The following is a 26,155-nucleotide window of genomic DNA, read 5'->3' on the forward strand; positions in this document are numbered from 1 at the left end:
TGCCATGTTTATAGTAAGGAGTGGTACTGCAGTTGGCTCTCGTTACCTTGGAAAGATTGGCTCATCCAAAATATGAAAGGGAAGAACCATAATTCTTATTTGTTCCTCATCTCCCTTTGGACTATTTGGAAAAATCGAAATAAGATGGTTTTTGAATCTAAAACTACTAATATCCATGAGAGTGTTAAACTCATAACAGATTATGCCAAGGATATCTTTCAAGCTTTTAGTTTGGATGTTACTCAACCACTTCAAGCTAAAGTCTTTCTGTGTGGTCTTATCCAAATGCAGGTAAAATCAAACTTAACACGGATGGTAGCACTCGCAGGCATGGAGGAGGTGGAGGTTTTGGTGGTTTATTTCGGGATGAATCCGGAGCATGGATTAGTGGATACTGTGGAAGACTTGAAATATGTACTTGTCTAGAAGCGGAACTTTGGGCAGTCTACAAGGGGCTGACTATAATACTTCAACGAGGATTCAATGAAGTGATTATAGAAACTGATGCGGAGCAAGTGGTGAAATTATTGAGTGAGGATTTGGGAGAAAAATGTCCTTTTCGGGGCATTGTGGAAGATGCGCGCATTATCATGAGAGGATGTGACTGCTCCATCCAACACATTCGAAGGGAAGCTAATATTTGTGCGGATGCAATGGCCAAGTTAGGTGACTATCAACCGGCAGACTTGCTTATTGTAAATGAACCCCCTGCAAAACTCCGCCCATTACTTGTTGCGGATATTGTTCATCTCTCCCAGGAGGGTGGTAGGATGTAGTCCTTCTTTATTTTATTTCCGATGTACCCAAAAAAAAAAAAAAAAACAAAGCAAATGCGCCTATTTTGTTCTCTGAGCTAATTAACATATAAGGAGTTTGGGCTTGGGCCCTTCTGGTCAAATAACTCTGCCCTGATTTATAAGCAATTGCATGGATCAATCTTAAGAATTACACTGAAATGGGCCATTAAGAGCTACTCAATGGGGGTGATTACAACTTCTTTTATTACTGAAAATTTGTGTCAAGTTTACTTGATGGTATGGTAGCTTCTATTTTTACACTCCATAAACTCTTAGTTCATACAATAATATTTTCTTTTCAAATTTAATTTTATTCATTAGTTAAACTTTTTTTTTTTAGGATAAAAGTTTCTAAAATTTGATTTCTCAATATGCCACCACCACGAATCTCCTCCGTGAACCATCCTACTATTGTGAACTTCTCATTACAAATTGCCCCACCGTTGCAAACCTCTATCACCATGAATCATCTTTCGTGAATCATCGATATCTCTCTGTCTATATTGCAAAACCTAATCACCGCTGACAAATCATAGCAAGGAAGGAGCTGGAGTCGTCAGTGGAGGGAAGGAAAAGGGTGAGGGAATTGTAGTAGTAGTAGTCGAGGAGAAGAAGAGGGAGGTGGTAGCGACAACGAGTGATTAGCAATGGTTAGGGTCATTATTCATTTTTTATCACATACCACCTGATGAGTTGATGAACAAAGTGGCCCCAACAAAGCAAATTGTGGCCATAAATCAACACTACCAGACGATATGGGTCATCCATACCATATTATACACAAATTGACATTGTCCAGCACAACCATGAGGCTTTGCTATAGACAATTCCAAACCTTATTGCCCCACTGAAAACATGCCGTCGTTTCAATGTTTTAACACTAAAACGACATCACTTTAACCTTTCAGATTTCATCAGCTCTTTTTGGGACGTGACTTATAAGGAGAAGTTATTTGTGGTATTTGGCACAGTCACGTGGTGCACAGTGAGGTTTATAATTTTGTATTGATGATTAAAAAATAAGAGAGTATGAAAATTTATAACCAGCCTGGCCTCCAAAATCAACTACTAATTTTTTACTTCTAAGCACCCTAGGGACGGTTTGGTAATATGATTCAGGCCTCGTTTGGCAAGAGACTATTTTAGTCAATTAGTCAAAAAGTTACTAAATTAGCCAAAAAACCAACAACCCATACCAAAAAGTCAAAGATTCTCTTTTCTCTCTACTTTTTGCACATCTTTTCGTAATTAGCCAAAAAGTCATCCCAAACATACAAGTTTTTTTTACCTACCTTTTTAGCCAAATAGCCAAAAAGTTACTAAATTAGCCTGTTCCCAAACAAGGCCTCAATATTTAAAATGGAATTGATTAAGTGATAATTAATTAAGTTTGTTTGATAATTATAATTGACATTATTTAAAAATTTAAATACCTCTTAAAATATAAGCTAAAACTTAAGTAAATTTTAAGTTATATCAAATTTTAATTGAATTTATAAAAACGAAACATAAGTCTTGATATATCTTATTATAAACTCATTATCACCACCATCATCGTTACTATCACCACTCCCATCATCCACTACCACCACTGTTACCACCACCACGTCACCGTCACCGCTACCATCACCACCACCATGACTATCACATCATCACCACCACTGTCATTACCATAATATAAAAATTAATACATACAATTTGTAAATAATAAATTTTAAATTTAATCTTATACATATCCAATAATTTATTTTTAATCTAGTACTTAAATTTTTATCAAATAGCTTTTCAATTTAAAAAATTTAACATTCAATTTTTAATACTTAAACTTCGTTTGGTATTGGCTAATATAGCTAACTTTTTTTTATGTTGAGGCTTTTTTGGTTTGAATTTTTTGATTTTTGTAAGAGAAAAAGTATAATAATTATGAGTTGAATTTGATATTTTATCTTATTAACTTATTTAGCCTATTTTATCATTTTATGCTTTTTTTAATCCCACAATGATAGCCAAACAGAACTTAATTTTCAATATTCAGTTTTCAAATTTATCAAATACCATTTTAAATCAGATCAATTCTCTATTTTTTACGCATTTTTTTTATGATAAATAAAAAAATCAATTTATTTAGCACAACCCTTGCTGCTTCCATTATTTCTCTCTCTCTCTCTCTCTCTCTCTACTACACTACCTTTCTCGGTGGGACTGCTTTCATCGCTGATCTGATCAATATCTTGGTGAGTCTCTCTCTCTCAAATCCACGAATGAGAAATATTCAGGTTATTTTTTTAAAAAAATTAGTTCTTTGCAAAAAAAAAAAAAAACAAATTTTTGTTCTTGATTTGCTTTGCGTAACAAATGAATCGACAGTGTTTTGTTGAATCTCGTTTAATTCGGCCAAGCCAACTAATCTTTGATCTCTCATTAAAAACTTCTACAATGTATTATTAGTATTGCAATTTTCTCTGTTCCATTCCCACAATCTCAATTAACACTCCCAGAATCAACAAAAAGTCCAATCTCTCTCTCTCTCTCTCTCTCTCTCTCTCCAAACAGTATTAGTAGTAGGAAAAATATGAATCACCTTTTGGAGTTATTAAGAATTATATGCAAAACTTTTGTGTTTCTCTTCAGTGTATCATAATGTTGTTTTTGTGTTGATGATTGAGGTAATAATCCCTTTAGGTAGTGTTTGGAAGGTGGAATAAAAATGGCAATTCCGTCATAATAAATTTTTATATTTGGTTCGGTAAAAAGAAAAGAAATTTACACTAGAAATGTAATCACTATTCACCAATTTTTTTATTAAAAAAAAAAAAAATCATTTCATTGATTGGATTGGCCAATTTTTTTTTTTAAAAAGTCATTTCATTTATTCGATTCGCTAATTTAAGAAAATGATCATTCCATTTGTACTTAAAATTATTCTAGCGAACCAAACAGGAGTTTTCAGAAGCTCCAGAAACTGACAAAAGTTTTCATAATAACTGTAAAAAAAGAAAAAAGGTGTATATATAATTGAAGTAACGAACAAAATGGAAGACACTTCACATGCTTATGTCTTCATTGGTTTCCTACTTTCATATTTTTATAATTTTCTTTTTGTCTTCATTGTGATCTGCTTGTTATTGGTCTCTTGGAGTGGTATGTATTATGAATTAATCTTTTTTGTTACAGGCCATGGTGTGAAATTTGTGTGTACTTTTATTGGTAGCTCTGCGATAATTCAACATTGAGATTTAAGAGAATTAATGGGTGAATCAATTGTAAAAGCACTGAATGTCGAAAATAAGGTACACCCATTTGTCCCTTGGTCAGTAAAAACTTAGCCAGTTGTTTCATTTCTATCCAATTATTTCGGATCCAAATTATCTTTTTTGTTTTGGATTTATGATTGATTTCTAATTCGTAATTGCGAAATTCCCATACTCTTTGTGTGTGGTTGTGAGTTGTCAATCTGTTTCTTGCTTGACATTTTGTGTGTTTTGAATTTTGTATCAATAAATTGTAAAAGTACTGAATGTCAAAAATAAGGTACTCCCATTTGTCCTTTGATCAATAAAAACTTACCCAGTTGTTTGATTCCTCTCCAATTATTTCGGATCGGAATTATCTTCTTTGTTTTAGATTTATGATTGATTTCCAATTCATATTTGCAAAATTCCCATACTCTGTGTGTGTGGTTTTGAGTTGTCAATCTGTTTCTTGCTTGACATTTTGTGTGTTTTGGATTTTGCGTTATATACAGATGAGAGAGTCACTTGCCTTATCTTCTCTGTTTCAGATTTATGATTAATTTCCAATTCTTAATTGCAAACTTCTCAACTGTGTGTTTTTGTGAGTTGTCAATCTGTTTCTTGCTTTACATGTTGTGTGTTTTGGAATATCCGTTATATAAAACAGATGAGTGAGTCACTTGCCTCTGGCGCTACCCTGGACCCATCGGTCTCATTTGGTAGGTTTGAGAATGATTTGCTTTCTTGGGAGAAATGGTCATCTTTTTCTCCAAATAAGTACTTGGATGAAGTTGAGAAGTTTTCAACACCCGGATCGGTAGCTCAGAAGAAGGCTTTCTTTGAAGCCCATTACAAGAAAATTGCTGCTCGGAAGGCTGAGCGACTAGAGCAGGAGAAGCAAATGGAAACTGATAGGTTGATGACAGACGATCAAAATGGTGAAGGTCATGAAGGAAACACTTCTGGGACTGATATTGAACTCAGTGTAGCCAATGGTCAGAGCTTTGATGAAGGAGATGAGCAAGTCAACAATTCAAATCATAATTGTGTCATGAGTAGCGGCCTATCTGATGTGTCCATTGAGAATGCTACAATCACTATAGAGTGTCGAAGCTCATCAGTCGATGGAGCTAAGGAGGAATCAGATGGCATACCAGATAGCCTTGAATTGAACAAATCAGAAGAAGTTGTTTTGGTTCAAGAGAATGTGAAATTGCCACCTGTTTTGGTTCAAGAGGATACTCCCCTAAATGAACCTCAGGACAAGGTGCAATTACGAATGAAATTGGTGGAGAGAGGCAACAGTGTTGGAAACAAAAAGAACGCAAATTCAGATGCATCAAACAAACCTCAAAAGGTGAAGTTTCGAAATTTGCCAAACCAGTTGGTATTTAAAGTAAAAATATGACCGGAGATATTTTTAAAAATTTCTTGGCAGTTCTAATTCTGTGATTATTCTGATATCTGACATTATTTCATATTGTGGTGTTTAGATGACTCCCACAAAAAAAGAGAGGAATTTGGCAGGAACAAAGAAGCCGGCATCACCTTTACTAAAAAAATCACCACAAATTTCCACCCCAAAAACATCAAAAGCAACATCAGCGTCCACTGTAATATCTGCTTCTCAGACCTCAATGAAAAAGGCAAACGGATCATCATTGCCAAGGAGCGGAAAACCTTATGCAGGACATAGCAAGAACGTAGCTCCTTCATCCCTGCACATGTCATTTAGTTTGGGTCCTCCAAATTCAGAATCAGCTTCTCTTACCACAGCTCGAAAGTCTCTCATTATGGAGAAAATGGCGGATAAAGACATTGTTAAGCGAGCATTTAAGACATTTCAAAATAATTTCAACCAAGTAAGATCTTCGGGTTATGAAAGATCTCCTGGACAAAAGGAGGTTGGTTGTTACTTATTATGTGATGTTTATTATTAGCTCATGTAAAATGCTCATCTGTTCTTCAATATATTGTTAAGTTGATGGTAACGAGTTTTAAATCTTTTCCATTTTGTGCATTTTGATCTCAACCTCTTTGGGCAGGTGTCAACCATGAGGCCAGAGCAAAAGTTGTCGACTTCTTTGACTCCTCGAAAGGAGAATGAAGGGTAATCTGGAATCTTGTTCTCTTTCCTTGGAAATGAATTAGTGCTTGCATATCTATTATTTAAATCTCAGACCAATATGTTTAAAACCTTAAAATTATTATCAGATTTAAATTGCTTAGAAATTGAAATTTTTTATATTTATAATTTACTAAATAAAAGTTCAGAAGCTAGGACAACTTTTATATTTTTGCCAATTTTGATTCTTTATTGATTCAACCGGTGAAATCAATAGTTTCATACTTGTTTTAAGTGCAGTTTATGACTCCCCAAATCCAGTATATAACTTCTATTCAGTTTACTGAAAGGTTTAATAACCATTTTGTCCCTTGTCTGCATTCTTTCTCACACACTACCATATCACAAAGTTTGTTGGTGGATGAGCATTTAAGATTTCTTTGCACTGGTAGATTTTAGATTGTGTTACGAAATCTCATTTGTATTGTTTCCAACACTAATTTAAAATATTTTTGTAAAACTTCAGCATTTTATAATGTTAATAATTTTAATGTCTTTGTGAGGATCAAATTGCCTCCAAAAGATTATTGTCTAGATTGTAATCTTTCTATGATGTCATGTTGGCAATATGCAGGCTGCATCAGTGAATGTTTTTGCTGTTTTCTAGTACTAAATTGGTTTACTTGACCTTAAAGTATGAATTATCTAATTGACTTGTAGAATAAAGATGGCGGCAGAGAAGATGGATTCGAGAAGAGGTCAATTGGGAAGAAGTTGGAATTCTCCCTCAGCTAGGTATGATGTTTGACTTTGGTTTATTTGGAAAGGTTCAGATGTCTGATTGTTTGTTACAATAATATGTGTACACTGTTCTTGGGTCTGATATACCAGTTGTTATCGCCACATTTTCCTACGAAAGACATTTTAGTTTATTATGCATGGATAGAAGTTTTCATTGAGGTTGTTATTAAGAATATGTATATACATATGCACGTGTATATGTAATATATTGTATGTAGTTGTAAATTGACTAGCTAATTTGGAAGTTCTGTTAAGTGTTTCCCACTCAATGTTGTTGGTTTACTTAGAACAGGTCATTAAAAGGAGCTGGTATGGATCAAAGGAATGCAAAGCCTGCCCCATCTTCTTTTAGCTTGAGAAGCGATGAAAGAGCAGAAAAACATAAAGAGGTATGTGTTGACCACCTGTCCTTCCTTTCTCCTATGATCTTTTGTAACATCTTGTAGACATAATTGTGTTAACCATATGTATAAGAATTTGTTACAGTTTCTCAAGAAACTGGAAGAAAAATCATATGCTAAAGAAGCAGAAAAAACACACCTTAGTTCAAAGACAAAGGTACAATTTCAACTATGAGTAGAATTTGTCACCAAGGATGTTGGTGCCTTATCTTATTCACAATCATGTATGGCTATACTTGACTCAGGAGGAAAAGGAGGCTGAGATTAAAAAGCTAAGACAGAGCCTCAATTTCAAAGCCACCCCAATGCCAGGTTTTTATCGGGGCAAATGATATCAAAAAATCAGTTAGATATGGTATGCCTTAATTCTATTTCCTTTCTCATCATTAAGTTTACATTTCTTTTTCTTGTGAAGGTTGATTGGATCTCAGTAAGTATTTGTCTGGTTGTGTTGTCATTTTTTTTCCTGAAAAAAAAAAAAAAAAAACGGTTTGGAAAATTGTTTCTAAAAACTATTTTCAAGATTCATTTTATAAAAACAATCCACTTTTGTTTTCAAAAACATGAAAATGAAAATAAAAATTAAACAATATTTTTTATTTGTTTATTTATTTATTTGTTTCCAGGAAAAAAAAATAGAAAACAAAAAATGAAAACACAACCAAATACACACTTTCCTTTTTATTTGAGCAAAGGCAATATGCTAATGTATTCCTTCCTACCAACATTTTGTCTCTCATGGTAGTTGGAAATGGTGGGGCCAAAAAAGTTAGGTATCCCCTCCACTCATCATTCTGAATGTTATCTTGAAAGTTCCTTTGTGCAATTATAGGATAAAGGAACAACTCAGGTTTTCAGTAGAACTCAACTACTACTAGTACTAGATAAGTTATTGCTGCTGGTGGGAGATGGATGGAAACGCCAATTGTTGCTTTCTTTGCTGGCAAGGTTCTAAAAAGTGGTTGCGGTCGCTGTAATGGTGGCGGTGACGTGGTTGCGGTTGCGGGGTGTAAAGGCCATAGCGTAACGGTTGCGGTAACCGAAACCGTAATTTTTTTTATTTTTCGCACAATTTGAAAAAAACTTACAAATATGCATATTTTCTTTCCATGATCATATTTATTGGGTTTAAAATAAATATTGATCAATTTTTGTAAATTTTTAAGTATGATCCAATATATTTCATATTTTTAAATCACTATAAATTGAATTTTTTATATTTTATTTTAATAATTAATGACTTTATATTATACAAAAAATCAATCGCTAACTAGTATATATAAGATAAACAATGACAGAAGTAAGAGAATAAATAAGAGCCTAAATATATATATACATATTTTAACCAAGCCAAATAGATAATGACCACACTTATTATTATCATTATTTTCAAACAACTTATAGATAGACACACACAAACAAAATGGTTAAGTGATAGCAGTTGAATAAAATAGCAGTTGAATAAAATAGCATAGGTCTTATAGTTTCAACAAATTAATAACACGTTCTTCATCTTCTCTCTTCTCTTTCTCTATCTCTTGCTCCTCCATCTTCTCTTTTTATCTTCCCCCTTCTCTCTATCTATCTTCTCCCATTTTTAACCTTTTTTTTTTGTGTGTTTTTTTCAAAAGAAGCAGTTCGGAACCATTATGGTGCGTGACAGGCCGTTACGACACCGTTACGACCGCTACGACAGCCGCTAAGGCCGACGCATCTATGAATTTCAATCACACTGCAAAAGCGGCTGTAACGGGTGGCGGTAACCGCTACAACCGTTACGTAACGGCGTTACGTAACGGTTGCGGCCGCTTTTTAAAACCTTGTTTGCTGGTAAAACTGGTATTGATTTGTTTTCAAGTGGGCATCACATTGAGAACTCCGTCGGGGTTGTTAACAACTCCGCCGGTCCCAAGCCCGAGTTAAGGAGGAGGGTTGTGTGTTAGGTAGCCGACAGCCAACAAGTAAAAAAGCCGCTCGGATCCCTTATGAAAATGAATCTTACTTTGAATCGTTTAAATGCTAGGTCGTTCCCCTCAAGTGACGCATTGCGCCTGCCTCCGGGTGTTTCGAAAAGTGAGCAAGGGGCGCCGCATCGACGCCTGGGTGCGGTGAAAAATGGGCAAAGGTTTCCGCGTTTTTCTGGACGAGCACGAGTAAAGAAGCTAGTCCAAGACTATAGGTTTAGGATAGCCACTTGGAACACAGGAACCTTAACTGGTAGGACGATGGAATTGGTAGATGTTATGATTAGGAGGAGAGTTAGTATAGCTTGCATACAAGAAACTAAGTGGACGGGAGAGAAAGCTAGGGAAATTGAGGATACTGGTTTTAAACTTTATTATAGTGGTAAGGATAGACGCAGGAATGGGGTAGGAATCATAATTGCCAAGGGTCTTGTGGAAAATGTGGTGGCGGTCACTAGGAAAGGAGATAGGATTATGCTAGTTAAACTAGTTATTGGAGGGAATATAGTGAATATTATTAGCGCTTACGCCCCTCAAGTAGGGTTAGATAATCAGACTAAGAGGGATTTTTGGGAACAAATGGATGAGATCTTACAGGAGATACCCGTAGGAGAGAACCTGGTTATAGGTGGAGATTTTAATGGCCATGTGGGCATAGATAAAGTAGGCTATGAAAGGGTGCATGGTGGATACGGTTTTGGTGATAGAAATGAGGCTGGAGAGAGAATCTTAGATTTTGCGTTGGCTTCTGACCTGGTGGTGGCCAATACTATGTATAAGAAGAGGGAGGAGCATTTGATAACCTTTAAGAGTGGATTAGTTCAGAGCCAAATAGATTATTTCTTAATGAGAAAAGTGGATTGCCTAAAATGCAATGATTGTAAGGTGATTCCTGGTGAGAATCTGGTCTCTCAACATAGGATTTTGGTACTAGATTTATGTTTTAGAGGGCAATACCAAGTTAGGAAGGATAGTGGGCGTTGTAGGACAAGATGGTGGGACTTAAAAGGGGATAAACTAGAAATATTTAAGAATCGAATGGATAAGGAAGGTACTTGGGACTTAGAAGGTGATGCTAACACTATGTGGAATTCGATGGCCAATTGTATGAGGAGAATCTCAAGGGAAGTGCTTGGAGAGTCAAAAGGAACGGGACCCAGCTCTAGGGAAACTTAGTGATGGAGGGAAGAGGTCCAAGCGGTAGTTAAGGCAAAAAAAGAGTGTTTTAAAAAGTGGCAGAAGGATAGAACTGAGGAAAACCTTAAGAGCTATAGATTGGCTAATAAGAAGGTCAAGAAAGTAGTGAGAGAGACTAAGTTGAAAGTTTATGATGACCTATACGCTAGACTAGATAGTAAGGAGGGAGAGAAGAGGGTATACAAACTTGCTAAGATACGGGAGAGGAAAACAAGAGATTTTAATCAAGTAAAGTGCATCAAGAGTGAGGATTCTAAGGTATTGGTGAAGGATGATGAGATTAAGGAAAGATGGAAGAATTATTTTGAGAAACTGTTAAATGAGGAACATAGAAGTACGACAATAGGGGAAGAAATAATCAGTAATACGATAAACCAAGACTATAGGTTCTATCGCAGGATTAGGAACTTTGAAGTGGAGATTGCATTTAAGAAGATGAAATCAAATAAGGCTTTAGGACCTGATGATATCCCTATTGAAGCTTGGAAGTGTTTGGGTAAAAAGGGAGTTGCTTGGTTGACTAGGTTGTTTAGCGAAATTTTGTTGACTAGGAACATGCTAGATGAGTGGAGGAAGAGTATTTTAGTGCCAATCTATAAGAATAAAGGTGATGTCCAGAATTGTAACAACTATAGAGGAATTAAGCTAATGTGTCATATAATGAAAGTGTAGGAGAGGGTGATGGAATGCCGATTGCGAGACATAACAGAAGTGTCAGATAATCAATTTGGGTTTATGCCTGGTAGGTCAACAATGGAAGCGATCTATCTTTTGAGGAGAGTAATAGAAAAGTATAAAGAGAAGAAAAGAAACATTCATATGGTGTTTATCGACCTTGAGAAAGCATATGACAGAGTGCCCCGAGATATAATATGATGGGCGTTAGAGAAGAAAGGGGTGACAAAAGGCTACATTGACGTGATTAGGGACATGCATGAAGGGATGGTGACTACTATTAGATCACCAGCTAGAGAAACAAATGAATTTCCTATCACTGTAGGGTTACACCAAGGATCTACTTTAAGTCCTTATCTTTTTGCTTTAGTTATGAACGAGTTGACGATAAATATTCAGGATGACGTGCCATGGTGTATGCTTTTTGCAGACTATATTGTGTTAGTGGATGAGACTAGAGAAGGAGTTAACACAAAGTTGGAAATTTGGAGAAAAACTCTTGAATCTAAAGAATTTCGGATAAGCAGAACTAAGATAGAGTACATGGAGTGTAAATTTAGTAACAGCAACAATGAAAGCAGAGGAGAAGTGAAGATTGAGAACCAAGAACTGCCTAAGAGTGAACATTTTCGTTATTTAGGGTCGATTATCACAACAGCGGGAGAGATTGATGCAGATGTGGCCCATAGGATTAAGGCGGGATGGTGTAAGTGGAGAAGTGCGTCTGGGGTATTGTGCGATAAACGAATACCCACTAGACTAAAAGGTAAGTTTTATAGAACGGCTATTAGACCAACTATGTTGTATAGGACGGAGTGTTGGGCAACCAAGAAACAACATGTAGATAAGATGAGTGTGGCTGAGATGAGGATGCTAAGGTGGATGTGTGGTAAGACTAGACAGGACAGGATTAGGAATGAGTGTATTCGGAAATGGGTAGGAGTAGCACCAATAGAAGATAAGTTGAGAGAGAATCGTTTGAGATGGTTTGGTCATATTCAACGGAGACTAACAGAAGCAGTAGTGAAGAGATGCGATGCTGTAACGGTAGATGGAAGTGTTAGGGGACGGGGTAGGCCTAGATTAACGTTGACTAGCGTTATAAATAGAGATATGAATCTACTTAATTTGACTAATGAAATGGCCTTTGATAGGGCCGCGTGGAGAAGAAGGATTCATGTAACCGACCTCATTTGATGGGACTTAAGGCTTGGTTTGGTTTGGTTTAGTTGGACATCACATTGAGCAAGTCATGGTAAACATGACATCCTCTATTAACTATTAAATGTTCGTTTGTAATTGAGATTGGAGTGCTATTTGTCCGTTTTGGAGTCTTTTATGTCACGACTTCAGCAAAAACTATCCTTGTTTTGATAGAGTATTATTAAGCAAAGTCCTTTGAGAACTCTGCGGTTACTTAGGTTGTGTGTGGCAGAGCAAGTTTGAAGAAGGGTTCTGACAAACTTTTTAGCTGTGTATAAATGTGAAAATTATTTTAGATCATGTCTCTCCTATAAGTTGGTCTGGGCAATTTTACAGAACAGGATTGCAATGACATGGGGAGAATGGTCCTTTTTATGCTGTATATCATTATTTTGGTACAAATCCGTCTTTAAAAATAGATCCATCGTGGAAATTGGTGGACAAGTGAGTCAGTTTTTGATGGCTTTGTTTCATAAGATGGGAAATGCTTATATCACCTCTCATTGTGCGGTGGTTAATATTGGTATGTGTAAAAAGTGTATTGAAGTATGTGAAAAATGTGTAGAATTATAAATGAAAATATGTGAAATGCTTATTGAAATTTTATTTTATTTTTTGACATTATTTGGTTCATGCCCAGCGGGCAGTCGTTAGTAGGACCCTTACAAGATTGTGAAAGTATTGGTCAGTGTTAGGTAGTGGTCTCTCATTTTCTATGGTGTCATAATTTGGATTACTAGTTTGTACCATAAATTATTTAAAAAATAACTAAGACGATTCACTTTTTATGGGATGTCAATGATGTCCTATGGATTCATGAAAGAAATAGGTACCAATTTTTGTGGCTTGGGTGAATAAACATGCCCAAACCATTATATTGGGCAGGATGATTCTGATTAACCTTTTGGTGCTTTTGTAAATTCCAGGTTTGAACCTCCTGGATATCAAGTTAAATCGGAATTAACGTATATTGATATATGTTTGCATCATTCATAACAAAGGGGGAAAAAAAAAAAAAAAAAAAAAACATAGAAGGAAAAGCAGAGACAGAAAAAGTTATGCATAGGATCAATGCTTCATGTCCGACAATGTCTGGCTTTTCCATTGGCTTTGTTTGTCTATTATTTACCTTTTCTTTTCTTTTCTTTTTTTAAATTTTATTTTATGTCTAGTTCTACTTAACATAAACTTACAGCATGTGGTTCTACGATGCAGGAAAATGCCAAGAATGAACACCATCATCGCCGACCAGAAATGCACAGGTGAAAGTTTCATGCACAATTAACTGGGTTAAATGAATTCATGAATCTTTGTCAAAGATTGGAATGTGGGCAGATGAACAAGCGGACAGGACACGGGCACGTGTGAAGAAGAAATTGATTTAGTAAGATCTCCATGCCAGACTGTTAATGCTTAATCAAAAGCAACACCATTGATGAGTAGTAGGCTGTATCTGTATAGTTAGAGCAGACAACCCATATGGGCCAAGGCTCTTTGTTATCTTATATTTGACAAACTCTTCCCCTCTTTGGCCTGCCTTCCCTTTGAATTGCCTTTGAAAAGTAAGTGTCACTGTAATGTTTTTGGATTACGTAGAGAGGCGTCCATCCATACAGATAACATGAATTCCCTGTAAGTTGCATATTCATATATATTATTTGTTCTAGACTTTGTATGGTTACCCATATATATATGTATAAAACTCGCTTTTTGTCCTGCTCATTCTTGTACCTTTTTCACAATCCTTGGAATGTATAGTTCTCTGTGATTGCATACTAACATTTGATTAGATAGATTTTCTGTTGTGCCATGGGCATGCAGTAAATGTAGATAAAATGTCGACTTGTGATTTAAAATTTCTCTGTTTCGATTTGGTGTTTAAAGTTCTTTAAAAACATTTTTCAACTCATACACAGTTACAAGTATGCTAGTATTCATTCATACCATCACTTTGCATTTGTGGGTAGCAAGATATTCACTTGATTTGCTATTCTTATGTTATGTTTGTTTTGGCAGAAAATATTTTCCAACAGAAAATATTAACCTCAAAGCTGAATATAAATAGGTGGGGTGGCGGCAGCGGTATTGATAGTGGCAGTGGCATTAACAGTCACAACCTTAAACACTCTATCTATTAATCTCAAAGCTAAATATCACAGTGCAAAGACATAATATTTATAAATTAAAACCCTAATTCAAAATAGGAAATTAAATCCTAATAGAAAATGAAAAACAAATATTAATAAAACTCCCAATCAAAATATAACTCTGATATTAAACTATAGTTAAAGAAAAAAAAAAAAAACTAAATGCTAAAATAAATAAAATAAGAAATACTAAAGACAATTATAAAATAAGAAATTATATCTCCATCACACGTTTCGCATCATATCTTTCTTGAGTTTTCTCAGTAACTTGATTAGATAGATCTGTGAAAGTTCAAAGAAAATTTCTCTGACTGTGCCAAACATATTATCAAAAATAAATGTAATCACTCAAATTATGTTTATGTACCCTACATTTAAAATTTCTCTGGCTGTGCCAAACATATTATCAAAAATAAATGTAATCACTCAAATTATGTTTATGTACCCTACATTCTATCTCCACTGTGTACACCCCCCTGTTGAAATAAGACCTATTTAGAAGTCATCATCATCTGATTCACTTGAATTGCTGTTCGACTCGTCCGACAAAAAATTTGCCGGCAATATCGGGAACCTTACCGAAATCTTCCTTGTCGGGGACTTCGGCGATGATGATCCAACATTTGTTATTGAATTTTTCCTCTTCTGCAGGTTTTTAGCAATACCAATGCAGACCTGATCAACCATGCCTAAGAAATCTTTAACTATAACAAATAGTTGAAAAGGGTGTTTCTTTTTATCCTTAGAAGCCCCTGGTTGGTAGTACTCTGTTGTTCTCTTCACAAGCTCCATCACTCTTGTTAGCTCTTCACTCACTGCCATTATTTCTTCTTCTGCCGCGTCAAGAAAACTTTTCATCTCCCTCACAAACCCTCCTCCTTCAGCATTGCCGCACCTTGTCAAAAGTTTGCGAATTTCAGCAACACGGGCTGTGAGAGCCGAGCACGTTTTAGCAAAGGTGTCATGGTCTATTGTAGCCGCTTTCTTTACATTTCCAAACTCGTCACTAAGGCCTCCTAGCACTGGTAATCCAAACATTAAATATTCCCTCTGTCTATTGTCTTCTAATATCAAACTGTCAGAATTTTGGCCGCTATGGTTGCTGCTCCGGCTGCTAGTGTGACTCAAGCTGCGATTTCTATTGGTAATGCAACGCTTACCCTCTGCTCGGACCACTTCTTCCACGACAAAATGAAGTAATGTGGTTTTTCCATCTGCGCTCTTAACATCAGAGAGCTTTCGGAGAGATGTAAGGTTGAAAGCTTGCGCATGCCCTCGGGAAGTTCCGGCATTCATGCGATTGCCAGCCTTGAGGATGGTTTCTAGAAGTTTCAAGAAGAGCCCGCGAGTCCTGAGCTCCTTGCAACCCGATTCAAGTGTTTGTAAAGTTTCCTTGATGTAGAGAGTCTCCGAATCGTAATTTGATCTCAAAAGCATAGCGTTGAAACAAGCAAAAGCTGATGGAACAGTTCTGAGGAGGTGGTAGAGGAAGGATTCAGCGTCGGCAAGCCTTGAAGGTTCTCCATCAAATGCTAGAATTTTGGATTCTTCTTCGTCAGTGGGGGCTATTGTGGTAAGCTTTTCTAGAGTGTCTGCATTTAGACCTTCCCCTTCCGAGAGTGCATCAATGATGTCTTTGCGTGAAATGGCTAGGGACCGGAGCACAATTGCTATGTTTTGGGACTTCCGGGCATCAAGGACGACAATCTGAGAAGTTGGATTTGATCTTTCACTTCTTGGACTCAATGAGTTGATGTTACTTCGAGGGGATTTTCGGTTGGTTGCAACAGTTCCAAATAGGGCTTCCATAAGATCACCGTCAAACCTGAATCACCAATAGACAAGTTTAGGCCTCGTTTACTAATATTTCTGTGTGTGTGTGTGTGTTTTTTTTTCATTTACATTTTTTTTAGAAATTGGAAACAAAAAGTTGGATTATGAACATTAGAATTCTATAGATGATTAATACCTGAAAGAACCGCCATCCACTTTGTGCCACACCATTGAATGATCAACATTAGGATTCACCTTATCCCGGTGCAAGGGCTTAAGTTTAACCTGATCACTCCCATCTCCTATCATGCCTTCTTTAGAGGAAGACTCGCCTCGCTTGTTGTCGCTTGGCAAAACTTTTGGCGGTGGCGGCGGTGATGTTGATGATGAAGCCAAGCTTAGTGCTCTATGTGATGGTGGTGGTAGTGCCGGACTTTGTGTCTTTGGTATAGCCAATAAAGGTGTTGGCAGAGGACGAGGAGGTTGTGGTGGTGCCAGACTCTGTGTCTTTGGTGTAGTCAATACAGGTGTTGGCAGAGGAGGAGGTGGTGGTGGTGGTTGAATTGGCGAGTCTTCTTTCTCCATAGCATTGAGAACAATCCCATCCGAGCGAGAAGTTGAAGACTTGCCTCGGAGTAAAGAAATTTCTTTTATGGTTGGTTCAGATTTCTCGCTCCTATCACATCTACTTATCATCCATTTTTCATCTTCTGAACTGTCATTCAAAACCTCTGTATCGAAATCATTGATGATGTTACCCTCTTCTAATCTTTTCCAATAAATCGCATCCAAACCATTCTCATCAACAATCACCCTGCTTATATTCCCATCAAATCGCACGAATTCATCACGAGGCACCACTCGATCATCCCTGTAGGGATTACTACTAGTATTTTTACCATTCTCTCTCCTACGCCGTGAGTATCTCATGAGTAAAAAGAACAGCCATGCTAGCACCAAAGTGCTCGCTGTAGTTATAGCAACTGCCTTAGTGACAACCTCTTTTGAAAATGACTTTGTGTGTTGGGGTGGTGGCGATGGTGATGGTGGCGGTGGCGGTGGCGGTGTTGGTGGTAGCGTTGGTGGTTCTGACGGACTTGGTGGAGTTGGAGGAGGTGGAAATGGATAGAAGGTCTGAATATTTTGTGGTGAATTGCATTGAGAAGAGAGAGGTATTGAAGAAATGAAGAGAGAGAATAGGCAGAGAGCTACCCATTTCTGAAATTTTGCAGCCATGAAATTTTTTGATAGAATTGGAGAGAAGTTGAACTAAACATTTGTTATTTAGTGTTTATTTGGGGGAATTGGAAGGTAGTGTTTAGGCGTCTGCTTTTGGTTGTTAGGTTGCTGACTGTTTCAATGTGGAGTTGTTGATTGTTTCTTTATTTGAAACCTTCCCGGGCTTTTTGTATTTGAAATGACTATAATATCCTCTTCTCGTAACAAATATTACAATTGCAGATTAAGGGTGTTTTAGAACTTTTATTATTATTTTTTACTAGAGTAATATCATATGGAGTCATAAAACATCAAAAAGTGGTATACGTCAATGACTATAATATAAATTTATCTATGGTGCATATTGTTCAAAGGGTGTGCATCGTATGCACATTATAACTAAAATAAAAAATTACATAATTTTAATTTTTTAAGTCATAATTAAAAAAAAATATTATAACTAAACACAATATGAGGCATAATTAAAGAACTCATAAGTCATAATTAAAATAATATCATAATTAAAGAAGAAAATAACATAATTAGAGGTGCATATGATACACCATTTTTAAATGGGTGTACATTAGAATTTCCGTAAATTTATATTTAGGTTTGTTTGGCAGTCACTGAAAAGCTTATTTGCTAAAACAACTATTTTTGTTTAAAAAGTCTTAACTCATTTTGATAAATTCATTTTTTGCCAAATAACTCATTTTAGCAGTTCTAAACAATTTATTAAAAAAGTAAAAAAACTGAGAATTTGCCAAACAAATAAATTTTTTTAGTATTAATTATATATATATATATATTTTTTTTTTTTTTTTTTGGAGGGGGAGGGGGAAAGGGGGGTTTATTTGTAAGACTAATGATTGGTTCACCAAATTTAAACTTGCTAAAATTGCCTGAATTACATGAATCGGATGATCGGCGTCACCTTTGTAACCTAGGAGTGAGTAGCGGATATACCTATTCGTCCAAGCCGATCGAATCGAACTGATCCGCCGCATTTTGGATGGATGCGTGATGATGAATGAACGGTTGCAAATTAATTTTTTTCAATCTGCCTAGTTTTGGACGGATGGCGGATTTGAAGTTCCTTTAGTCACAACCGAACTGCCAAATTGCGAGTACTCCTAATAATTTGTAAGATTTTGTATTTTCAATTTGTTTAGATATTTTGTTTGTGTTTTCAGTTGAAAAAGAGTTTGAATATTATGTTGAATATATTCTATTGAAAAAGAGTTTTCAACTTGAATATATTTTTTGAATTAAAAAAAGTAAATGTATTATTTATCTATATTTTTTATTTTTAAATCTAACTCTAAAAATAATAAATAAAAAAGATTATTTATGCTGGTTGGTTTTTATTTTCAAAAACAAATATAGATGTAACAATACAGAGGCATACAATCTCTACTACTACTATGTTTATGGTTTTGGTGGTTTGAATTGTTTTTATATTTTAAGAACCACAAATTGTAATACTTTATGTGAATGAGGTATGTTGTGATTGTAATATGTGGATGAGGCATGCAATGATTGTAATATTCTAAAGTTTCAAAGTTTCTTTTTTTGGATGAGACATGTAGTGATTGTAATACTTTTTTAAGTCATTGACTGTAATACTCTTCTTTTTTTTTGAGAAAGTGCATAAGTTAAATTATGTTAAAAATTTATAAAATTTTAAACCACCAAATTGATTCGCATCCATCTGTCAATTTGCCAATTCGCTCAATCCACATCCGCTGAATTGGCGGATGAATGCGGATTGATTTTTTCCAATCCACCAATATAGCGGACGGATGGCGGATTGGAGGTCCCGTTGCCATAACCGATCCATGCTCACCCCTCTTGTCAACCACGGCTGTTACTCTTGTCATTTGATATGTCAACCGACATTTACTTAGATGACCGGTCAGACAATCGTCATGTACAAATTTAAACAATTCAGATGAGTCAAAATTTGATTGATGTAGCACTAATTTTAACCAATAAGCTATAGCTATTTAGCTAACTCCTAGAGGAAGTCTTAGAGCATGTTTGTTTGGACGGACTGGATAAGGGGGGATTGTAATCCATCGGACTGTTAGTTCTGGGATACATTATCCCCGGACTATTTGGTTAGACTGGATTTGTATCTTATGTTTGTTTAGTCACGGGATTAGATGTCTGAATTGGACTATTTTTAGTTAATCTAATATTTGGTTGAACAGACTGGATAAGGATAAATGTTCAAAATACTATTTTACCCTTGTAATTTATAATTTTTATTTAATATATAATTTTAAATTTGTAATCTATAATTTATAATTTAACAACACTAAAAAAATTTAATTTATAAGGCCATAATTTATAATTTATATTCTTTATTTAATATATAATTTTAAATTAACAACACTAAAAAAATAATTTTATTTAATATATAAATTTAATTTTTTAGCAACACTAAAAAAATTTAATTTATAAGGCCATAATTTTTAATTTATTATTTTTAATTAAATATAATTTATAATTTATAATTTTTATTTGATATATAATTTTAAATTAACAACACTAAAAAAATAATTTATAAATATTCAAAGTCTATTTTACCCTTTTCTAATTGTTTATTAAGTAATAGCATGAGGGTAAAATGGACATTTCACACATTAGTCTGATGGGATACCAATCCCATGGAAATAATCACACCCCTCCCCTTAGGATACAATAATCTCTCATATGAGGGACTAATAGTCCGGAGGGACTATTAGTTCGGAGTAAAAAAATTTGAACCAAACAACTGACTATTATCCTGGATGGACTAATAGTACAATCCCATGGCCCAATCCTTCAAAACAAACACTACCTTGCGTTTGTTTGGACGAACTGGATAATGGAGGATTGTAATCCATCGGACTATTAGTCCTAGGATACATTGTCCCAGGACTATTTGGTTGGACTAAATTTATATCCTATGTTTGTTTAGTCATGGAATTAGATGTATGTATTGAACTATTTTTAGTTATCCAATATTTGTTTGGAATATTATGGAGAAGGATAAATGTTCAAATGACTATTTTATCCTTTTCAATTATTTACTAAGTAATAACAATATTAAACATAGCTTTAATATTTTAATTATTTTTAGCTAGATTAAATAAAAATTTGTTTTATTTTATTTTTTTGCACAATATTTTAATTATTTTAATTTATTATTTTCAATTAAATTAAATTTATAATTTATATTTTTTATTTAATATATAATTTTAAATTAACGACAATAAAAAATAATTTTATTTAATATATAAATTAAATTTTCAACAACACTAAAAAAATTTAATTTATAAGGCCATAATTTATAATTTATTATTTTAAAATAAATTTAATTTATAATTTATATTTTTTATTTAATATATAATTTTAAATTAACAACACTAAAAAAATAATTTAATTTAATATATAAATTTAATTTTTTAACAACACTAAAAAAATTTAATTTATAAGGCCATAATTTATAATTTATTATTTTTAATTAAATTTAATTTATAATTTATAATTAATTTTTTTTATTTAATATATAATTTTAAATTAACAACACTAAAAAAATAATTTATAAATGTTCAAAAGACTATTTTATCCTTTTCTAATTGTTTGCTAAGTAATAGCATGGAGGGTAAAATGGACATTTCACAAAATAATCTCATGGGATATCAGTCCCATGGTTTTTATCCCACCTCCCTCATGGGATAGGATAGTCTCATATTTGTGGGACTAATAGTTCGGGGGGACTATTAGTCCGGAGGAAAAAAAATGAAACAAACAATGGACTATTAGTTCGGTGGGACTAATAGTCCAATCCCACCCCTTAATCCTTCAAAACAAACACACCCAGGTCATGTTTGATTCACAAGACTAATAGTGAAATATTAATAATTCTATCAAATTAGTGTGGTATTCACTATTCAATTGAATTAATATAAATCATACTCAATCGAAATGTATCTAGTCCCTTGTTACTATCGCCTAAATTGGTCACATAATTGGTCAGCGGTGGCTTACAACTGTGGGGGCAAACATGTTTCGTGGAGCCAACAGGTTCTGAGTAGTTGGTTTTCAATTCTATAATCAGTTTCGGCGGTGGAAACATTTATTAAAAAATTTAGTGCGGGGGGGGGGGGGGGGGGGGGGGAGGACTGCTATCGAAGGAAGACTTCATCAAATTTCCCTTCATGTTTTGCATTTGGAAAGTTTCTCTGAGTCAATAAATATTTATTATGTTTTGTATATATGGCTAGTTATGAACGAAATGTCCAAGGAAAGTTAGGCCCTGTTTGGTGATTGATTTTAGTTTTTTTTTTTAGTCTATATTAAATTATTCATTGTAGTTAGTTTTTGCTTATAACTTGTGAGATATAAATAGTTTATATAAATTTTAAAAACAATATTGAATATTTAGAAATTGAGAGAAAGGCATTTTTAATTTTTACTTTATGATTATCAAATTTCAGAATATGTCTTGTTTAGTGCAATTTATTAAATTGTAAATAATTTTTCTTTTTTAAAAAAAATAAATAAAATGTGTTAGTGTGTTTTAGTGTAAAATTTGTATTTATAACCTAATGAGAAAGAAACAATATAAATAAATTTTTTTAAAAAACAATTAATTATTTAAAAATTAAAATAGATGTATTTATGAATTTTAATTTTTGATTAAAAAAAAAAATCACCCAATAAGGAAGGAAGAAGGCGTCTCACCCAAATGCTACATATATGTATATATAAACCATAAAGTATAAGGCTAATGCACTGACTTCATCCACGCATATAATGAAAAAGTTGAAAGAGACAAATGCTAGCCTAGGAATCCGAAATTTTGGAGTTTTCTACCTAACCCTAAGTTTTGATATCTTATTTTTGAATCTCAAATGGTTTTTAATTTATTTTTTCGAATACAGATTTGTTTCCATGAAGTGTTTTGATAAGAATTGAGTATTTTTTTTTTTAACCAAAAAAAATAAAAGAGTTGAGTTTTTTTTCAACTTTAAATCCAAACTTAATCGTCATATTTGGTATTGTAAAGATTATCACAATTTTACAAGTTTCGTTTTGATAATTTAAATTGTTCATTTTGTAATATTTTTCATATATATTATTTATAAAAAAAATTAGTCGATTTGATAATTGTAACATTTTTATTTTATTATATCTGTCTCTAAAAAAATAAATGACAAATATGTTTCTCAAAGTAATTCATCTATTTTTTAGAGACAATTGTGATAAAAAGTTGAGAACAAATTCATTTTCTAAATACAATAGAATGAAAACGTTTTGATTATCAAATTAACTTAAATTTTTATAAATGATATACAATAAATCTTACAAAATAAATTATTTAAATTATTAAATTAGAACTCATGATAAACCTCACGAGATTGAATTTGACAATTATTTTCAAATTTAATTAAATTAAGTTTATAGACTTATGAGAATCTTAATCGGAAATGGAATACGGCTTTAAGTTTATAATGTCTTAAAGATAGGATTTGACTTTAAGAAATACATTAAACAAATATATAATCAAGAAATAAATATTCAAACAACTAGAGTTTGATAATTAACTTTCCAAAGTTACGATATAATCTATACTATATATTAAGTAAAATGGGATTTTTAACCCTAAGACCTGTGAGAGTTTCAATATCCCAATCAGAATTTTCTAAATTTTTTATTAAAAAAAAAAAACTTAGCATTTATTGATTTGGTCAAAATCCTCTAATCAACATTTATTAACTTTTTTCAATCCACATGTCTTTCTACATGCCTGCATTTATTGATACAATCTCCTGATCAGCATTTAAAATCCCCTCATACAAATAATTATATATATAATCCGTATATAGTTACTACAGTATCCTTTTTAACTTCTTCCATACACTATGGTTAATGATAAGATTGTTAAATTATTTTTATAAAAAATCTTTAAAAACATAATTTATATATTAAAAAAAATTTAAAACAAATATAAATATCTATAATTATCTCGTGCAGCATAGTACGGGTGATAGACTAATTGTTAATGATTTTGAAGTATCCATTTCGCATTTGGGAAAGTTTAGCCTGTAAATCACCACATAAAAGTTTTTAATGCAGACCAAGTTTTTTTAATTAACTAATTATTTTTGGTATGTTCTACGCACCGGACAAGGGACCGTGCTGTTAGTGACGTTTTGGTTGAAATTTGTATTGATTTTATTTTAATAATTTAAATCTTTTATATTATAATATTTATTTAATATATTATTTATATAAAAAATAAAATTAATCGGATATATGTACTTCATAATCGGACCATAATTATTTTTAAAAAATATCAAAATTATATTAATTATTTATAATTTTTAAACATAAATATGATCTTATTATAAGTTATAGATATTTAATTGGTTTGATTTTTTTTATAAATCTACTTTACAAATTCTATAATATTAACAATTTGAATCATCAAAATAAATTTAAAAAACCCTCCCATACATAGACTCACAATACGACTGTGTCCATCCCAGGTTCCATGCAGGACCAAGTAAATTATTTGGAGCTAACGTTTGGATCTAAAAATGACACAACAGCACGTGTTTGGCTTAATGTAGTTAAATTTGTTTTTAAAGGCCAAATGTTCAAATAAAAATGGTTGGGTAAAAAATGTAAAAAATATATATTTCCTTAATACTGCCAATTTTACAATTTTCTCGTTTTAAAAAGGTTTTGTTTTAGTATTTACTTTGTCTAGAAAATTTTTGTTTTTAATACGGCTTATTTCAACATATTTCTTTAGTTTCTAGTACCTAAATTTCAGTTTAATTCCCTTCTTTAATTGATGTTTAGTTAGGAAAAAAAAACTTAATTTTTCCTGGCAATGTTAGAATTTTTAATTTTTTTTCTTCTAAAGCCTTAGGCTAACAGTTCTTGATATTATTATAATTTAGCGAGAATTATGTTCTATTATTCAGCTTGTTTGTTTCCTATTTTCATGATTCACTTTTCAAAAAATTGAAATTTTTATTTTATGTATTTTTTTGTTTTCACTAAATTTTTTTAATATTCTAAGCAATTTTTTTTAAAAAATTAAATACATTTAACATAAATACACTTAAAAATATAATAGTTGTGAAAAACTCTTCAGAAAATTCACCAAATACCAAAAATACAAAAAAAAAAATTATGAGAATTCATTACATTTTTCGTATTCTTGTGTACTTATTGATTTTTTAAAATATTTTACTTTTTAGATACATCTAAGTAAAATGAATCTAAAAAGGTAAAAAATGAGATGATTGGTGGTTAGAATATTATAATATCTAAGGCAACTCTCTTTTTCAAGTCTTCTTTAATTATTAAGCAATTATCTCCCTTAAATATTTTAATAGACTGTCATCTTATTGATTTTAAAAAGTGAATTTAAATTTTAAGTCTACATAGGTTCACCATTGCATTACTTCATGGTTCCTCTTGTTTAACTCTTGATTCTATGTACTTCATTAGTCCGGATGTTACTCTATCAAGTTTCAACTAATTATTTTCTAGTGAACAAGACTTTTGAGATAATTAATTGTTTAAGCTAATATTGAAGAAAACATATTCAGATATTAAAATATTTTGTTCATACACAACTCATCATAAGCACCTCAACCCCTCCTCTACTATCCACGACCACCCCCCAAAAGCTTCAACTACTACCCACAAGAATGCTAGATATGTTCAATGTTGATTCTCCAAACAAACACACTTGGTCCGATCGGGACAACTATGGTGAATCAGCCTATCAATATTGGATAAAGACAATTAGCTAAAGTTTTTCTCTTCTTTCCAAATAATGTGCCATGAATGTGTGTAAACTATTTTATTTTTAATTTTTATTTTGTAAATAACATTATTACACGAGTGCCCCCACAAAATGGAAACATATCAAGCATGTCCAACTCAAATCCAGATCTAATATCCCTTTTCTAGCAGACAAGAATCAGCCATAATGCACATATCATATCCCAACCACATCAATTTTGATCCACCTCACTCCCCTTCCAGCCTTATGATTCCAACTATTTCTGATTTCAGATCTTGAAATCCCTTTATGAAACTTATTTGCATTTCCCATACTAAAAAAGATGGTTTCGAATCTTACTTTATGTTTTACAATTTCTCTTTTTCTTATCCCTCTAACCAATTGTCAAAAATAATAATAATAATAATAATGGAATATTGATAAAAAAAAAAAGGGTGAGTTTGTCAACTTGCCTACAAACCGATCCAACTTGCCTACAAACCGATCCAACTTGCCTATATGTAGGAGAAATTCTATTTTCATATACTTACTTACTTCGGTACACATAATTAATGAAATATTGTTTTAATGATAATTATACCATCAAGTAAAATGGCTCTAATGTACATTAAAACACACTCATAATATTAAGTTAAAATTTTCTCTGTACACATCATTTAAAAATAAAAAAATTAAACTTTAATTTTTCCATTGTTTCTTAGTTTAAATCAAGTGAATGCTTACAAGTTTCAAAACCAACACAAGGATTAATCTATGAAAAAGTCATAAACTTTCATATCAGCACATGACCTTGTAATATCCAACAATTTCCTCAAGTGTCTACAAATCTGAGACAAGTTGTTTCATCTTCTTCTTCTTGTGT

General features: G+C 33.1%; 2 protein-coding genes across 8 annotated transcripts; one reads left to right on the forward strand and one right to left on the reverse strand.

Annotated features, from left to right (window-relative positions):
- The first annotated feature begins 2,905 nt into the window (after positions 1-2,905).
- On the forward strand, positions 2,906-14,058 carry LOC114280520 (uncharacterized). 7 transcript variants are annotated; one of them, XR_014330950.1, is made up of 11 exons: positions 2,906-3,031; positions 3,972-4,087; positions 4,698-5,387; positions 5,524-5,934; positions 6,076-6,140; positions 6,816-6,890; positions 7,184-7,285; positions 7,383-7,454; positions 7,543-7,652; positions 8,130-8,344; positions 13,552-14,058. XR_014330950.1 is itself a non-coding variant. In XM_028222906.2 (10 exons), the coding sequence occupies exons 2-9, from the start codon at positions 4,046-4,048 to the stop codon at positions 7,627-7,629; spliced, it is 1,539 nt and encodes a 512-aa protein (XP_028078707.2). In that variant the 5' UTR covers positions 2,906-3,031; positions 3,972-4,045; the 3' UTR covers positions 7,630-7,652; positions 13,552-14,058. The 7 variants fall into 7 exon arrangements, 2 of the variants coding, with proteins under 2 accessions (XP_028078707.2, XP_028078724.2); XR_003635605.2 differs by having other exon boundaries at positions 7,189-7,285; XR_003635608.2 differs by lacking the exon at positions 8,130-8,344.
- Positions 14,059-14,725: 667 nt separating this feature from the next.
- FH8 (formin 8) lies at positions 14,726-17,594 on the reverse strand. Its single transcript, XM_028222894.2, has 2 exons — positions 16,453-17,594; positions 14,726-16,308 (listed from the first exon to the last, which is right to left on the reverse strand). Exons 1-2 carry the CDS (start codon positions 17,490-17,492, stop codon positions 14,979-14,981), a joined length of 2,370 nt encoding a protein of 789 aa, XP_028078695.2. The 5' UTR covers positions 17,493-17,594; the 3' UTR covers positions 14,726-14,978.
- Positions 17,595-26,155: the final 8,561 nt, after the last annotated feature.

Source organism: Camellia sinensis, chromosome 5, assembly GCF_055761805.1.
Source record: "Camellia sinensis isolate YWXY chromosome 5, ASM5576180v1, whole genome shotgun sequence".
NCBI classification, from domain to species: Eukaryota; Viridiplantae; Streptophyta; class Magnoliopsida; order Ericales; family Theaceae; genus Camellia; species Camellia sinensis.